This window comes from Chiloscyllium punctatum, chromosome 14 (assembly GCF_047496795.1).
Source record: "Chiloscyllium punctatum isolate Juve2018m chromosome 14, sChiPun1.3, whole genome shotgun sequence".
In the NCBI taxonomy this organism is placed as follows: Eukaryota; Metazoa; Chordata; class Chondrichthyes; order Orectolobiformes; family Hemiscylliidae; genus Chiloscyllium; species Chiloscyllium punctatum.
The window spans coordinates 45,398,516-45,416,713 of NC_092752.1; the positions used below are offsets into that span (position 1 = coordinate 45,398,516).

Genomic DNA, 18,198 nt, shown 5'->3' on the forward strand with positions numbered 1-18,198 from the left:
GTATAGGACAGATGTTAGGGGTAGATCCTTTATTCAGCGAGTCGCAAGTTCATGGAATACCCTGCCAGTAGAAGTGGTGGACTCTCCCTCTTTATGGGCATTTAAACAGGCATTGGATAGGCATATGGGAGGATAGTGGGCTAGTGTAGGTTAGGTGGGCTTGGATTGACGCAACATCGAGGGCCAAAGGGCCTGTACTGCGCTGTATTTTTCTATGTTCTATCCCAGAAGAATCTTCCGGCCTCTGGAATGGCTGGGACGCCATTAGCCACGCAGCCACTCCAGCCACCACCACAAATTATGACATCACTACCACCCCAACCACCCTACAGACTGCAGCCACTGCTGACTATGTTGTCTCCATGGGTTCCACCAAGACAACCGGCTCGGCAACTGAAACAAGATCCACCGCCAACGGGACCAACGAAGCCTACCTGGCACATGGATGCCACTGCCGCAGCCACTTCTGTCCCCACTGATGTTACTTACTGGAACACCACCAACATCGCCTACATCACGTGTTGTGTCACTTCCTGACCCCCAGGGTGAGCACCATTTCCTTTGGTGACTTCAGCCACAATCACAACCATACTCACTCCAATGACAGTCTCTGCTCCCATTCCCAATTCCAGCCCCACACCAGGTCCTAGCCGCCATGTTTTTACCATTTCCACCCCACCCCCCAAGATGAATAATCAGTCCTCAGTAAAGGCCTCACCTTCATCCCCCTATGCTCCCAGATCAATGAATTCGACATGTGCTGCGACAAACTTTTCTTGCGCCGCCTCCAGGTTTACTTTTTCTGTCAGGACTCATGCCAACCCTCTGAGGACCTCTACCCCCACCTCCAACACACCCCATCCACCTGGATACCCAGTGTTGGCCTGTTATCTGCCCTTGATCTCCTCATCTTTGGGGCAGCACGGTGGTTCAGTGGTTAGTACTGTTGCCTCACAGCACCAGGGACCTGCATTTAAGTCTCACCTTGGGTGACTGTTTGTGTGGAGTTTGCATATTCTCCCTGTGTCTGCATGGATTTCCTCCAGGTGCTCTGGTTTCCTCCCACAATCCCAAAATATGTGCAGGTCAGGTGAATTAGCCATGCTAAATTGCCCATAGTGTTAGGTGCATTAGTCAAGTGTAGTTAGACAAATGTAGGGGAATGAGGCTGGGTGGGTTAATTTTTGGAGGATAGGTTGGGCCGAAAAGCCTGTTTCCATACGGTGGGGAATTTAATCTCCAACTGCCGCCGTGACACTGTCTGTCTGTTTCAATCTGTCCACCCTCTCACCCACACCAGCCTTGCATCGTGATGCACAACCCTCTATTTCCAACACTTCAACCCCAACCTCACCATCAAGTCTGCAGACGGGAGTGTGGGGTGTGTGGTAGCTGGGGTAGTTTGGCACTCCGACTTCTACACTGCTAAAGCCAGGTGCTAACTCTCAGATCTCTCTTCGTACTGCCCCCTCGACCATGACTTCACCTATCACCAAACCATCATCGCTCAGACTGTACACCACCTCAGGGAATCTCCCACCCACAGCCTCCAACTTAGTAGTCCAAGAACCCCACACCGCCTGGTTCTACCTCCTATCCAAAATTCACAAACTTGATTGGCCTGCTCCTGCCCCACCAAACTTCTCTGCATACCCTGACACCACCCTGTCTCCTTTGGTCCAGCAACTCCCCACCTACATGCGGGACACTACCTATGCTCTCCACCTCCATGACTTTTGTATCCCCAGCCCTCAATGCCCACATCTTCAGCAGGGACATCTAATCCATCTGCCATGACAAAGGCTTCCAAGCCCTCCGTTTCTTCCTCCCACCTCCAACCCAAACAGTACCCTTCCACTGACACTCATTTGATTGTTGAGGGTAGGGACCAGTTCAGCCAATTTTCCTTTTGAATCCTCCCACTTCGTCCAGACCAAAGGGGAAATGCGCTGCAACATCAGCATGGGCCCCAGAAATGCTTTGCTACTGTCGGGTACATGGAACAGTCCATCTTCGGCAGCTACACCGGTAACATTCCCCACTTCTTCCTCCACTACATCAATGACTGTACAGGCGCCACTCCATGCTCCCACAAAGAGGTTGAACAGTTCAACTTCACAAACACTTTCAACACCAACCTCAAGTTCACCTCGACAATCGCAAACCCCTTCCTCCTTGGACCTCACCATCTCTGGCGATTGACTCACTGATGTCTACTACAAAACCACCAACTCCCACAACTATTTGGACTGTACCTCTCCCTGTCCTGCCTCCTGCAAAAACACTATCCTTATACCTAATTCCTCCATCTCATCTGCTCCCAAGAAGTGCAATTCCATGATAGAACGTCCCAGATGGCCACCTTCTTCAAAGATCGCAATTTCCCCTCTTATGTGGTCTATGATGACCTCCAGCACATCCCCTCCACTTCCCGCATCTCCCAATGCAACAAGGACTGAACCCTCTTGGTCCTCACCTTCCACCCACCAACCTCCGTATATATCGCATCATTCTCCGCCACTTACAAACAGATCTGACCAGAGATATATTTCCTTCCCCACCCCTATCAGCATTCCAGAAAGGCCATTCCATCATCAGATCCACACACCCCACATCACCACTCACAGCAACTTCCCCTGCCACTGCAAGAGACAGTACAAAAGTCTGTAAGACAGGGAGAAAACAGGAAAAAAAAAGCAAAAACCCAAAAATCAACAATCGTGCAGAGGAAACCCTGATCTCAGAACTCCAAAAAAGATAGACTTGGAGTGAACCTGATAATTTCACCACACATGGATAGTATCTAGACTTTAGTTAAATAAACAACTCCATCATGTATTGATCATGTGCCAAGAACTAAAAAAGAGCAAGTTGTACAGTATTAGAATTATAATTATAATTCACCTTATTGCCACATGTACTCAAGTGAGTAAGTGAAAAGTTTCCACTTACAGAGCTCTCTTAGGTACAGAGATTTGGATTCTTAAGTACAAATTCTTAGGAAAACAAATAAGGAAAATACAAAAATTCAGAACAACAGTTCTTCTAAACCAGTCCACGCCAGCACCTAACCTCTAGCCTGCACCTGGTTTCACCTTGAGATGAAACCTCGAGGCTCTCACCTCAGTCTGTGAAAAATAGATCTATGCCAGTGATCTCTACTGAGGGAAACACGTTAAATCACAATCACACACAAATCACAATTTTACCTGCTAGATGGAATGAGGATAAAAGAATATTACGACAGGATTCTTGTGCTATAGAATTAATGTTCATTACAAACATAAACTAAAACAAAATCAAAACTTTAAAAACTGAACAAAAACTACAACTATGATTTTCAGCCAATCACTTTAAATCCCCACAAATACATTTAGAAAAAAAAAGGGACAAAAGAAAAAAAAAAGATTATTTCTGAGGAAAAAGAACAGGATATTGACAACAATTTTCATTTGCTTCCAAAGATGTTCTGTTCTCGAATATCATCTGGAGGGCAAAAGACAATACATATTTGGGAGAAGTGGGGGCGGAACAGAAACACAAGACAGCGAGCTAACTTTTGACTCTTTCAGCACAACCTCCAAGTATCGCTCTATCATTGGATCCAATGTGAGGTATGACAACTGGATCTTCTATGTAATTCTAAAACTTCTTTCGATCTCATTGGAGATATTCCTTCACCCAATATCAGGTAGCAAACATTTCAGGACTCTGGATGGTGACTGCAGATTTATCGCCATTAATTATGGGACCTCCTATAACTACAAGCCTCTGACTTGGCTCTAAATTCAATGTTCTTCAATACTGTGGCTAATCTTTGAAGTCTTTTGATTGCCACTCAGCAATGTTGGGGGAACTGATAGCGCAACATGATTGTCTTTCATAAATTTGTAGTCTTCTGTTACAACTCGGTGCTGAACCCCTTTTTTTAAAAAAAGTTAAAACCAAACACCCAGAAAAGCTCACCTCACCTCAAATCTTAAATGAATTACAGAACTCCCAAATTCCACTGAAAATATCAATTTATTCCTTAAAAGTGAACATTAAAACAATTATTCACAACTCTAAGCCCCCCTTTCTCTTAACTGTTTATTATCTGCATCCAACCCTGTAACATACTGTTCCAATAAAAAAAAGTTATTAAAATTACATCAACTTAATTTCAAGACCACACAGTGGCTGTCGTCTCCAGTGACTGTCTTTTCCCAGTTGAAAATCTCCTGGGATCATCTGTGTTTTTACTGTGAAGAGGATTCAGATGAAAAAAGGTACCCCTGAAACAGAAAGCCTCTCTTGATAGCAGTTTACTCTAACTTTCAAAATGCCTGCCTCTTTTATGCTCCCAACAATCTCACTGGTTCAATGTTGGCAAAACAATAAATTAGAAATCACTTGGGTTTAGTAGCTGGGTCATAACTGAAACGGATTGCTATTTTGACAACAATTCAAATTTAACTAACCAACTCAGCAATCACAGCCAAAATGTTACATATTTTCAATTTTCCAGTAGACTCTGAAACTGCTAGTCATATAGCAGGTGCTTGTAAGCTCTCCGTGTAAAACAGCACTCACTCTCCCAAAGGTACAGTACACACCTTCAATTTCATAACATCTGTCAAGATATGACAATATTCTGAAAGAAAAAGAAATTCTCCTTTGCTTTCCCTGGAGTTTAATGTTTCAAGTTCCAATTTAAATTCTCTGAGCATCTCAAACCAAAGACACTTCCTACAGATGTGACCGCGAGTCAGCCTCAGATACAGTATTGGAGAGAGGAAATAGTAATTTGATACCATAATGAAAACAAAAATCCCACACTGAACTTCCAAAACATGAGCAATATTTGTTTTTTTATTTGTAATTAAATGTGGCAAACAAAGATGCAACATTACAGTCTGTTTAAAGTAGGAAGTTTAATCCCTTCCATCCTCAGATAAGCAGTCAAGTACAAACAGAAGGAATTACTGTTTACTATAGCTCAGTTAAGGAACAGATTAGTGCCTTGCTTGAAGCTTTAAAGAGCTAAGTTGATGGGGTAATATTTAAAAAAAGGAGCCTGATGAGCAACATTTTGCCCCAGAGGGTGGTGCACACATGGAATGAACTACCAGAAGTGGTAAATACAGGGACAGTCACAATACAAAGATATTCAGACAGGTACATGGATAGGAATGATTTAGAAGGATATCACCAAAAAGCAGGTAAATGGGACCAGTTCAGTTTGGGAAATTTGGTCAGCATGGAGTGTATGACCCCACCACTGCTTTCAGCCTTCTTTTGGCTCAAGCAGTTATATATAAAAAAAAATTAAAAAAAGGTCATGGACTTCACAACAAGGATGTTTACTTTAAAATATCCATTTTTAGTGCAATATATATATTGAAATGAATGTGAAGAATCTACTCACTGAGCACTTTGCTGGCTGCACTGATCAAATCATATGTTTTAGAATCGTCATATATAATCCGTACCAGAAACTGCCCTTCCACATCCAACTGTGCTTCTTTTCTACAAAAAAAATTGACAAAAATGAGACACTACACGTGGCAATTCTGAAGGGGTACCACCTGTTTCCTGCAAAACCATGATTAGCGTTACCCTTACAGATGCATTGTAAACTATTACAAATAGTCATTTACATCATTTCACCAAGGCTTCCATCAATCTTCCAGCAGAGAAGTTCCATAAAAATTGAAGACAAATATTCCATGACTTTTGTACAGGTATGATGAAAGGTTTGCAAGAACAAAATTTGTGAACTGTCATCTGATTTAAAATATTAGAAACAAAGACAGTACTGGAAACACAGTAATGGTTTCCAGTATTCTGGTGTAGTGGTGTAGTTCTGTTTAAGATCAGAGGGTAATCTAGGAGGAAAAAGAAAGCAACCAATTTTGATGTAAAATCACTAATTAATCAAGAACAATCTATGCAGTGTAGATACAGTGTTGTTTGGGATGACATTGCAACATTTTTACCAACGACAGTAAATGGAACAGCATCTCCTAAACTATATCACCTGACATTGGGCAATTTGACTAAACTCCTTGCTGTCAAAACAAACTTTTAGCATCATCTGTAAACTTGCTAATTATATCTTTGTCATGACATTATGACTTTAAGAGGTGCATTTTATCTTCTTTAAAAATGACAAAATACAAGAAGGTGGAGATAAAAAGGTCTTCTCAAAGCCAATAAATGGCTTGAGGCGCCTTGGAGACTGCACTCCCCCACCCCCCCCCAAATAAACAGTTGGACCAATAGAAGCACCTGAACAGGTGGGGCCAAGCTCCCACAGTAGCAGGATTTTCAGTTTTAGATTTCTGGAGTCTCTAGGATCTTTAAGCTGGATGGAGAAACTCATTCCTCAGTTACAAATGAAAGCCCCCAGGGGGTGGGGGTGAGGTCTCTTCCTACTGTCAGAATTACATGTAAAATAAAATTTTACATAAAAATTTACCTTTGCTAAGGATGTTACTACATTGAAACAGTTAATGAGTAGCAGTTTATTTATATTTTGTCAAGCATTTCTTTACAGTAAGTGAAGACTTTTATTTTGTTTGTATTTTAATTATAATTATAGGTTATGATTGAAGTGTGTTTTGTTTCAAACCAGGTAATTTGACTAAATTAATTGCATCTGGAACTCAACACCTTACACTTACATTTAAAATAATAAGAAAAAAAAAAGTTGGGTCTAGACACCCTCCTAATGTGTTTTGGAGGGGGGTTGGTCTTGTCCATAATTACAGTCACATCCTGAACATATTTAAAAAAAAAGGCCCCTGCACTAAATGTTAGGCAGGCTGCTGGACACAGAGACAGAGCCCTGAAAGTGAGGTGTTAGCCAGGAGGCTGCAGAGACACCGGAGGTACCAGTTGCTGACAGGGGCCAGGAATGGTCACTATATAAAACAAACTGCTGACACGCAAGGGGAAAAACAGCTCATGAACAGAGAATGGATGAGTCCAGGTACTGCTTGGTACCAACCATATTCTTCAGAAAAAAAAAATAAGATAGATGAGGTAATGCAAAAGCCTTATTTGGACAATGGGCAATGAGGTAATGCTACTTAGCTCCTTGGTCTGGAGCTAATAAAGGTTTAGACATGCAAAAAGTGAATGAGCCTGAGCCAATGGGGAAAAAAAAGACTCCACCACTCGAGAAAGGTAGAGAAAGAGGATAAAAGACAACCCTCAAGGCACACAGGCAGCAGCAATTCTGCAAACCCACCATTGCAAATCAGACCCTACATTAAGGATGGAGAGCAAGAGCAGCGTGAAGCCAACACCAGCCCTCCTCAGCAGCAACAGTTATCCAGGTCGGGTATTATCTTATCTTTTGTGTTCCATGATTGCTTAGGGAATGCCAGGAGACTCGAGTGGGTGTATTCAATAGGTTTTTAATTCAGTTTGTGGGAAAATATAGAAGCTCTAGTTTGCAAGAGGTAATAAAAGTATTTTGTGAAATTATAAGAACTGACCATTCTCCTCTGCAGATATCAGGAGCAATTGCCAGATCCAAACAGCAGCTAGTGGTTGCCAGACTGAAAAAAGGCATCAACCACCAATCTCTGTGGTACACCACTGATCAGACTTCTGCTCACAAAAACAACCCTACACCAATCACCTTCTGTCACCTATATGCAATTTTGGATCCTGTTTACCATCTTGCCTTGGCTCCCATAGGCTCTTACCTTTTGCACCAGTCTTCCATATGGTGCCTTGTCAAAGGCCTTATTGAAGTCCATGTAAACCATATTAACTGGACTGGCTTCAATATTCAGTCACCTTTGCAAAAAACACTCAATTTCATAAATCAGACAGGCTCTCTCCAACACATCTTAGAATTTTACAGTAAAAGAAGTCATTTAACCCATTCATGTCTGTACCATTTCCTTCTTCAGCCCCATCTGGGTCCCTCTAAAAATTTACCACTTTTCAGTAAAGTATCCAGCTGTCTTGAAACTTTGTATAAAATCCACCTCCCCGGCAGTGTAGTCCAAATCCTAAGAACCGAGCACAAAAGTTACTCAGCTCACTCCTTGGTCTCTTGCTGTCAATCTTGAAATTGTGGCCCCTAGTTATTGACATACCAATTTGTGGAAACAGAATATCTTTCTTTATCCTGTCAAAACAAATTCAATTTCAAACACCTCAATAAGTTAATCTTTGCTGCTAAGGAGAAGCAGACAAATCTCTCAAACTTTTCCTTGTAACTAAAATCCTTCCCTCCTGGCATCATGCTCATAAATCTTCTTTGAACACTAAATATACTTCCTTAAATAAAAGAAGTGCCCAAAACAGAACAAAAACTCCAAATGTGGTCTGAGCAATGATTTGTAGAGGTTGGACATCGCTTCCTTGCTTGTATATTTTGTGATTATTTTATAAACCTAAGAATGCTTATAGGATTCTTAACAACTGTTTCAACTTGCCTGGCCACCTTCAGAGAATCATGCACAAGAGCCAGCGATCCCCCGGCTTCTACACTCTCCTCAAAAAAGTTGTGCAATTGTCTGTTACGTAAAAATCTGTCTGCCAGGTGCCTGCCTTTTAGCCAATTTGTCCATGTCCCTCCAGAAGTGTTCAGCATCAGCCTCACCATTCTCCCTAGCTTAGTAAACATCTTTAAATTGATATTTTGCCTGCAACACCTGCTGTAAATGGTTCATGGAAATCACAATAAGGGTCCTGACACTGATCCCCAAGGAACTCCACTTTCAAACTGTCTCCATTTCTACCTTTTAGCCAACTTGTAATTCATGCTACTAAAAGTACCCATCAATCTCAAAAACTGCTAATTTGCTACTAACCAGGTACTAGAATCAAACATTTATGAAAGTCCAAATATACAATATTCACAACAGTACCCTCATCCACTGTTTGAGTCACCTCAAATTTGTCAGTTGGTAGTTGTCTTGCTGTTTGCAAGATGTTGTGTTTGGTGCAGTCTTTGCATGGTTATCCTGAAAATTACTTTAGTCTTGCACATGGGTCTTTTGTCGTGGTGAGTTGTTGTCTTGAGTGTGGCTGTCAGGTTATGGGCGGTCATGAATCCCAGTGGTCAGTGAAGTCTGGCTGTCAGTTCCGAGACTTTTCGGTCATGGCATGTCCTCATTACACTTTGTCTGTTAGGTACCTGCAGATAAAGTTGTAGGGAGATCAGTTCTTGGCAAATATACTCTGTAGAGATCTTCTTCTGTTCATTAGGTCAGGAGTGCTGCAACATATTGTCGCCCTTTTGAACAGGGGTGCTAATACAGCTTCTCGTGTGTTTGGTTGGTTACTGTTGTAATGCCAGACGTGGTCAGAGTGTGTGGCTTTCCTGTACATTTTTGTGGTGCATTCACAGTTCTGTGTTCTTTGTACCATCACATCCAGGAATGGAAGTTGATTGTTGGTTTCCTCCTCTTTCGTAAGTATGATCCCAGTGAGTATGGTGTTGATAATCTGGTGGATGTTCTTGATTTCAGTTCTCTTAAATGTTAGGTTAAGTGTTGTCTATGTATCTGATCCAGAGTTTGGGGTGGAATTGTGGACACAATATAGTAAGCGTCGCCTAACCTAAGTCTTACAAAGCTGCAACATAGCATCCTGACTCTTCTAACCAACTCCCCAAATAAGAAAGGCCAGCTTTACCACCCTGTTTACTTGCGATGCCACTTTCAGGGAATTATGGACCAGGACCCCAAGATCCATCTGTCTGTACATCAATGCTGTTCAGAGTCCTGCCAATAACTGTATACTTTTTTCTTAACATTTGATCTCCCAAAGTACAGCACCTTACACAGATTAAACTTCATGTGCCATTTCTCCAACCATATCTGTAACTGGAACACCACTATTCATGGATCTCCAGCCTGAAAACACACTTTTCCACCGCTTCCCTCTGTCTATGGGCAAGCCAAATCTGAATCTACATGCTGAAAATGTGTTGCTGGAAAAGCACAGGTCAGACAGCATCCAAGGAACAGGAGAATCGATGTTTCGGGCATAAGCCCTTCTTCATAAGCTTAAGCCCAAAATGTCGATTCTCCTGTTCCTTGGATGCTGCTTGACCTGCTGCGCTTTTCCAGCAACACTATTTCAGCTCTGATCTCCAGCATCTGCAGTCGTCACTTTCTCCTCTGAATCTACATGGCCAAGTCACTGTGAATCCCAAGAATCTTAATCTTCTGGATGAGCCTATCGTGAAAGGACTTTTCAAAAGTCTATTAAAATCCATATAAACAATCACTGCTCTACCCAACATCAATCACCCTTGTCACTTCCCTCAAAATGAAATCAAGTCAGTAAAATATGACCTACCCCACACAAAGCCATGCTGACTGTCTCTAATTAAGTCATGCATTTCCAAACACATGCAAATCATATTCCTAATGACCCTGTCCAATAGTTTACCAACCGCCGATGTGCAATGCAGTCCATAACATGCTGGATTATCCTGCTGCCCCTTTCTTGAGGAGAGGAACAACATTAGCTATGCACCAGTCCTCCAGGACCTCTCCATTGCTGGGGTCTTGTATGCTTGCTAGCGAATCTCCTCTCTTGCCTCTCTCAACAACCTGAGGTAGATACCATCAGGCCTGAGGGCCAATGTTTATCCACCCGAATGCTCTTCGACAGACTAACACCACTTTTCTTGACCTCAAAATACTCTAGCATGCCCCACACTAATCTCACTATCCACCGTATCTTTCTCCTTTGTGAACACACTTAAAATATACCTTTGAAACCAGTGTTTCCCAGTGTAGAATTTATTTTGCTAGATATAAAACACCTTGAGACTGCAATCTCACAAACACCAAACATTAATTAGCATTCATGATGAATAAACAATAACTAAACTGCCTGAAACCAAACATTCCTGAACTGCATCAATGGTATTCACACAAGATCACAGAACCCCTACAGTGTACTACCTGCCATTTGCCCCTACAAATCCACACCGACCCTGCAAAGGGTATCCCACCCAGACCTACCATTTTACGCTACATTTCTCCTGAGTCCTGATTTGGAGATGCCAGTGTACAAAGTTAAACACTGGGGTGTACAAAGTTAAAAGTCTCACAACACCAGGTTGTAATCCAACAGGTTTAATTGGAAGCATTAGCTTTCAGAGCGCTGCTCCGTCATCAGGTGGTTGTGGAGTATACAAGTGTAAGACAATTGTGTGATTTTTAACTTTCTCCTGAGTAGTGCCCCTAACCTACACATCCCTGAATGTGGTACAATGTGTATACTTAGAGCAAAAAAAATGGGAACTCAGGGTCCAGTTAATTCGTTTTTTAATTTTGTTATAACTTACTTGATATCTTCCCACACCAAAGGTCCATAATTCCGTTGGATTAATAATTCCAAGGCGTGATTTACGAAACCATACTGTTAAAGTAAAAGATATGTATTTTAGAGGCAATTACAGTTGAGAAATCCAAAGACATTTGTACAGCAGAGGCGCTGTATGTGTTACTGGGGAAACAAAGCACAAAAGCCTTCCATCCAGGATCTGATAAAAAAAAGCAGATCAAAAATGACATGCTAAAACCACAGATCCAAACTGCCTTGCGTTTATTACGAGTTGCAGTTTTTTTTTTGCAGTGGCGTCACCGGGCAATTTTATGAATTCGACATTACAACATTCCTCTGGTCCTTCATACACAGATACTATCACTATGAGATACACGGGGGCAGGTAAGAATAAAATAAGTGAATTTTATTCGAAGGAAATAAATTCTAAAGACAAAACAAAAAGCCTTCTAAACAAGATATTCGAATACTTCCTCTATTTTTCCCGTCTGTTGTAATATATAACAAAAATCAATAGAAAATCTATTTGAAAAAAAAACACGCAGATGTATATTTTTACTATTAACGAGCGTACATTCACTTACCATACTAACGTTAGTAAGCACTCCTTTCCCTCAGCGTACTGTATATCCTCACAGAACAGACAAAACAGCGACTGAAAGGACCCCTGGACCGGTTCGGATTGACAGACAGCTCCGTTAATCAGCAGGAGGGATGGTTCTTCACTGGCAGAACGGTAATCACAAGGAGCCAATCAGACCAATCAGTTCCACCGACCTTAACGGCTTAGTGGAGGGCACAGGGATGGGGACAGTGATCACACATCACAAATTATAGCTATGACGGAGGAAGTGCAGTAAAACAAACAACCGCAATTAATGGCGTTAAAGAACATGTCCAGCTGAGGAAGCAACCCTGATCAACAGTTAAAGAAATACATTTATATTTAAATTCAATGAACGAAATGCACAATATATTTGATACACTATGAAGAATACATGAAGACATTTAGGATTAAATATAGAACTGTACTGCGCTCTCACCGTTATGTTTATAGTGATCGAAGTGTTAGGAATGGTACATATAGTACACAGTAAATATGAAAATACAGAGGATGAACAGAGATGCTGTTATTTATATTATTGTAATTAATCAATTAATAAAATTAGCATTTAATTTGTCTGCATTGTATTATACAAATATTGTGTACATAAAAGTTTCTGGAGTAATAATTCCAGATTTACCAATGAGCCAGTTAGTTTCAATTAAACAAGTAAAACACTGGCACACTTTCTAATGCATGATACTCTCAGCGCGCCTGTGTTTCCTAGATTTAAAGTGGAAATAGATTATAAATGTTAACTTCACAAGTTCTAAAGCAATTTACTAATTTTCTAACAAAGACCAATACACGACAACTATGCCATATGGTTTATGTATGATGCTTGATAACTTTTCAATTATATTACTTCATTATATGTATCAAATACAAACAAATAAGGCATATTCTTACCCCAAATGAGTTATCACAAAGAAGTGCAATTGAGTTGTCATTTGCAAATGCAAATTATGCGGAAGAATTGCAAAGAAACTGCTAACAGCTCCCTGGAGAGGTACATAAATGAAACAAAACCAGAGGAATAGGAATTAACTTCATTGTCATGTACCGTACTCAAGTGAGTGTGCAAGTCGCTGCTTTTGGCGCCATCTTGGGTACAAAAGACCTTAGATACAGCTTTTTCAGTTACAGTTCATAGTCAAATAGAGAAGTAAAAAAGTGCCAAGTGGTATAGATTTAGGAATCAATTATAAAATGAATGTTTAAAAGTATAAAGAAACTGGGCCTTCTGATCCAGTTCATGGTGACATCTAGCCTCCCTGAGACCACCCACATACCACCTGAAGATGTCACGTACCACACTTGGCCACTGGGACATCGCCGGGCTAAGAGGACACCACACCAGACCAAGAGGACACCACATACTGCCCAAAGACTACCACGCTGGGTCACTGGGAGATCACTATTTCTCCTGCTCCTTGGATGCTGCCTGACCTGATGCGCTTTTCCAGCAACACATTTTCAGCTCTGATCTCCAGCATCTGCAGTCCTCACTTTCTCCTAGAAGATCACCATGCCAGGCCAAGAGGACACCATGCTGAGCCGGCAGGTTGCCATGCCTGGCCACAAGACCACCATGCTGGGCCAAGTGACCACATCATCGAGTCTGTGCTGAGGCCAAGAGTTCTGAGGCGGGAGGTCAAAGACCGGGAGTTTGGAGGCCATGAGGTCGAAGCTGGAGATCCAAGGTTGGGAGTTCCGATGGGTGAGAAGAGGAGGAAAAGAAGAAAAGAAGAAAAGAATACAAACCGATGGAGTGGACGAGCTCCAGAAGAAGCATCCTATTCAACTGCCATCTTGGATGAGAAGTGTTCAGACTTTAGAGTGACCAGATAGTGGATATTGTTGTATTCTGCCAAGATTAGTGAAAGAGTGATGCATTCTGCTGATAAGACAAACAAACATTTGTGCAAAGTTGTAAGGCAAATATAGTTTATTTTATTCAACCTGTTCAGTCATGTTAAGACACACCTTCAAGGCAAGTAGGACTTCTGGCCTAGAGGTAGGGAACACTTACCCATTATACATTTAGTATATTCTTTCTATTTATCTCTCTACCTATCTTGTCTATATCTAATAATTTGACAACATAGTAACTTATATGTGAATGTCTCTTATAAGGATTTAAGGGTTTGTATTTTGTATACTGAACCACCCCCACCCTGCTCACATCATTTCAATTGTTTTACTGAATCTCTTGAAATGGTATGATTCTACTTGATCACATTGACTTCAAACAGTCTCAAAATATGTGCAAGCCCTGGAGGCTAAATTACAAATACATCTGTAATCATTACCATTCTCATTACTAACTTTAGTAAATATTAATTAAAAATCTCCTTAACTTTATGCTGAGACCTTTAAAACTCAGTATGAAATTCATTCAAATTCTGACAGAGCTGGGCAAAAATTCTGCAGAATAATGTTTCCCTTGACCAAGGGATCCAGAACAAAGAAGGGGTCACAGTCTAAGTTTACATAATGGACACTTGTTTTCCCAGAAGGTGGTGAATCTGTAGAATTCTTTTCAACAGAAGTTTGTGGGGGTTAGGCCACTGTGTATATTTAAGAAATAATCCTTTGGATTAAGTAACAAGAAACATGAAAGCCACCAATAAGTTCCCAATGAGAAACCCTAAACAATCTGGGTTCCTACCCTTTATACTTTTTCCACACTGCGTTCCCACTCTGCACTATCGCTGCACTGCATTTTTGCCCTTTGCACTGTCACGATTCTGTCATTCTGTTCTTTATTCTTTCGCTTCTCTATTCCCACCCTTTGTACTGTCACCGCTATGTGTCCCAGTTCCTTATGTTATCATTGCTGTGTATACCAGTTCCTTGTACCATCACCGCTGCGTATTGTGGTTCTTTATACTGACATCACTATCTATCAGTTGCTTAAAGTGTCACTGCTGTGTATTCCATCCCTTATATGTTTTAAAACATTTATAGACATGTCACAGATCAGCATTTATTTCCCTTTCCTAATTGACCAGAGGACATTTTAACATCAACCACATTGCTGTAATGCTGGAGTGAGATGTAGGCTAGATAAAGTAAGGATGACAGTTTCCTTCCCAAAAGGACATTAGTGAAACAACTGAATTTTTCCAGCAATCAATAATGGTCATAATTAGACTCTTAATTCCAGTATTTTTATTAAATTCAAATTCCACTCTCTGCCCTGGCAGGATTTGAAACCAAGTACAGTACACAGAACATTATCTGGATATCTGCAGTAATAGTCCACCATTGTGTTTTTCAGTTCCTTATTGCATTACCCATTACTGCATTTCCACAACGTATCTGCATATAGAACAATACCAGTCCCATCAAGTCTCACCGAAACATTATAATATTAATCAGCCCTTAGCAACCATCTCGTGGACCAGAATACATTAAGTACCTGTTAAATACCTTTTAAATGGGCTATTATCCCTTGAAGAAACTAATTGACAAAACAGCGCTTAATGAAATTGCATGAATGAATGAAACTGACAAATAGTAAATAAATCTCACAATCCACTGCAGTAATCAGTTTAATATCCTTTATTCTTTTATTACATTTTTAACTTACTTAGAGCATGTATACCTAGTACTTTTACTAACATTTACAAATTTAAAGACAAAAGGGCTAACATGTAATTATGCAGGCAGACCAGACAGACATCTCATCAGAAGTAACACCTAGCAGTTAACACCTTTAAACCCATCTCCCATCTCCCAGGTCAGAACCCCTCAAAACTTTGTGTACTATAGATAAAAAATGTAACACCATAGTAATGAGATTTTAATATATGCAGGAACTGTATTTCAGGAATCTATTGGTCACTCAAAATTGTGCTGTGACTACTGAATTAGATTAAATTCCCTACAGTGTGGAAACAGGCCCTTCGGCCCAACCAGTCCACACCGGCCCTCCGAAGAGTAACCCACCCAGACCCATTTCCCTCTAACTAATGCACCTAACACTATGGGCAATTTAGCATGGCCAATCCACCTGACCTGTACATCTTTTTGGACTGTGGGATGGAACCCACGCAGACACGGGGAGAATGTGCAAAATCCACACAGACAGTCGCCCAAGGCTGGAATTGAACCTTGGAGCTATGAGGTAGCAGTGCTAACTACTGAGCCACCATGCCACCCCAAATAAAGAGACTATTTTTGACACTCACCAATTTCGGTTGTTATTTGAACACAATCCCACACTACTAAAGATTTTGGCATTTACTTTAAACTCCCCTCCTGCATTAGATCTTCCAAAATGCATCACCTTGTATTTGTCCAGACTAAATTCCATCTGCCATTTTTCTCCAGCCTATCTAGATCCGGCTGTATCTTCTGGCAATCCAGCTCACTATCCACAACTCCCTCAATCATTGTGACATCCACAAACATATTATTCAGGACATCTAGATTTTCCTCCAAACCACTTATATATATATTACAAATAACAGGGATCCCAACACTGACCTGATAAGTACCACTGGTCACAAATCTCCAGTCAGACAAACACCTTACCAATACTACTCTCTGTCAGCTATGACTACGTATCCATCTTATCAGCTAACCATGTGACTTCACCTTTTGTATCAGCTTGTCTTGAAGGACCTTGTCAAAACCTTTGCTGACGTCCATATAGACAAGATCTTCCATCTTAACCTAATTAATCATCTCAGTCACTTATTCATAAAAATCTCAGTCAAGACAGAGGGTGGTGGTGGAGGGTTGTTTTTCAGACTGGAGGCCTGTGACCAGTGGACTGCCACAAGGATCGGTGCTGGGTGCACTGCTTTTTGTCATTTATGTAAATGATTTGGATGTGAGCATAGGAGGTATCATTGGTAAGTTTGCAGATGACACCAAAACTGAGGTGTAGTGGACAGCGAAGAAGGTTACCTCAGATTACAACAGGATCTTGATCAGATGGGCCAATGGGCTGAGGAGTGACAGATGGAGTTTAATTTGGATAAATGTGAGGTGCTCCAAAAAGAAGTCTTATACATTTAATGGTAAGGTCCTGGGGAGTGTTGCTGAAAAAAGAGACCTTGGAGTGCAGGTTCATAGTTCCTTGAAAGTAGAATCACAGGTAGATAGGATACTGAAGAAGGCGTTTGTTGTGCTTTCCTTTATTGGTCAGAGTACTCATTATATGAGTTAGGAGGTCATGTTACGGCTGTACAAGACATTGGTTAGGCCACTTTTGGAATATTGCATGCAATTCTGGTCTCCTTACTATTGGAAAGATGTTGTGAAACTTGAAAGGATTCAGAAAACAATGATGTTGCTAGGGTTGGAAGATTTAAGTTATAGGGAAAAGCTGAACAGGCTGGGGCTGTTTTACCTGGAGCATCAAAGGCTGAGGGGTGACCTTATAATTGTTTATAAAATCATGAGAGGCATGGAAAGGATAAATAAAGAAGGTCTTTTCCCTGGGGTGGAGTAGTCCAGAACTAGAGGGGGGGGGGGGGAAGATACAAAAGGGATCTAAGGAGCGACTTTTTCACACAGAGGGTAGTGTGTGTGTTGAATAAGCTGCCTGAGCAAGTGGTGGAGGCTGGTACATTACAACATTTAAAAGACATCTGGATGGGTACATAAATCCGAAAGGATTAAGATGGAGGACGGGAAAAATTTCTGGCTGCAAAAGCTGTTCCTTTTTTTGAGGTATTTTAGGCGCTGGAGGTGATTTCCTCGAATTCCAGGAGCAGCAATTACTGTTTTATATGCTGTTGCATTGTTTTGGAACTTTGGAAAAAAAAAGTCAAAACAACAGCAGTTTAAAAGGGAAAAGAGCAGACAACGGAAGCACATGGTGAGGACAGTGCAGGAGAGAGAGAGAGAGAGAGAGAGAGAGAGAGAACCTGCACAGTCACCGCCTTTGCTGTTTGAATTCGTGTATCGCTGGACATCAGAGGGCATCTGGGAAAATTAACAAACAGTGAAATTTACAACGAATCTTAGAGGAACTGTTGGGTGAAGTTCACAGCACAGAATCAGATAAGTTAATTGTTGTTTTAAGTCTGTCCAAGAGAAAGGCTGCAGTAGTGAGTATAGTGGATTCTTTCTTGATTATATGTTTTTAGAGATAGGTCTCTTGACTAAACTTAAAATATAAGCCATAGCTATTAATTTAACCTGGAGCAGTGTTTGTAGAGGAATAAGACGGTGTTATTTTCTGGGTCTGTGGATTGTGAAGGAGCAAAAATGGCCTTTGCAGTGATATGTATTTCTTGTCAGATGTGGGAGTTTAAAGAGAGTTT

The 18,198-nt window shown here is 41.1% G+C and overlaps 1 protein-coding gene across 5 annotated transcripts in view; it reads right to left on the reverse strand.

Moving 5' to 3' along the window:
• Positions 1-18,198, reverse strand: part of gucy1b1 (guanylate cyclase 1 soluble subunit beta 1) — a 265,032-nt gene that overhangs the window by 182,310 nt on the left and 64,524 nt on the right. The window contains exons 1-4 of one of the 5 annotated variants that reach the window (XM_072584283.1): positions 12,824-12,873; positions 11,895-12,035; positions 11,312-11,385; positions 5,408-5,508 (exon numbers count right to left, since the gene is read on the reverse strand). In XM_072584283.1, the coding sequence (XP_072440384.1) occupies positions 5,408-5,508; positions 11,312-11,385; positions 11,895-11,897 (178 nt within the window). In that variant the 5' untranslated portion in view covers positions 11,898-12,035; positions 12,824-12,873. Of the gene's footprint in view, positions 1-5,407; positions 5,509-11,311; positions 11,386-11,894; positions 12,114-12,823; positions 12,874-18,198 lie in introns of those variants that run through there. The other 4 variants (XM_072584282.1, XM_072584281.1, XM_072584284.1 and 1 more) reach the window with 4 other exon arrangements.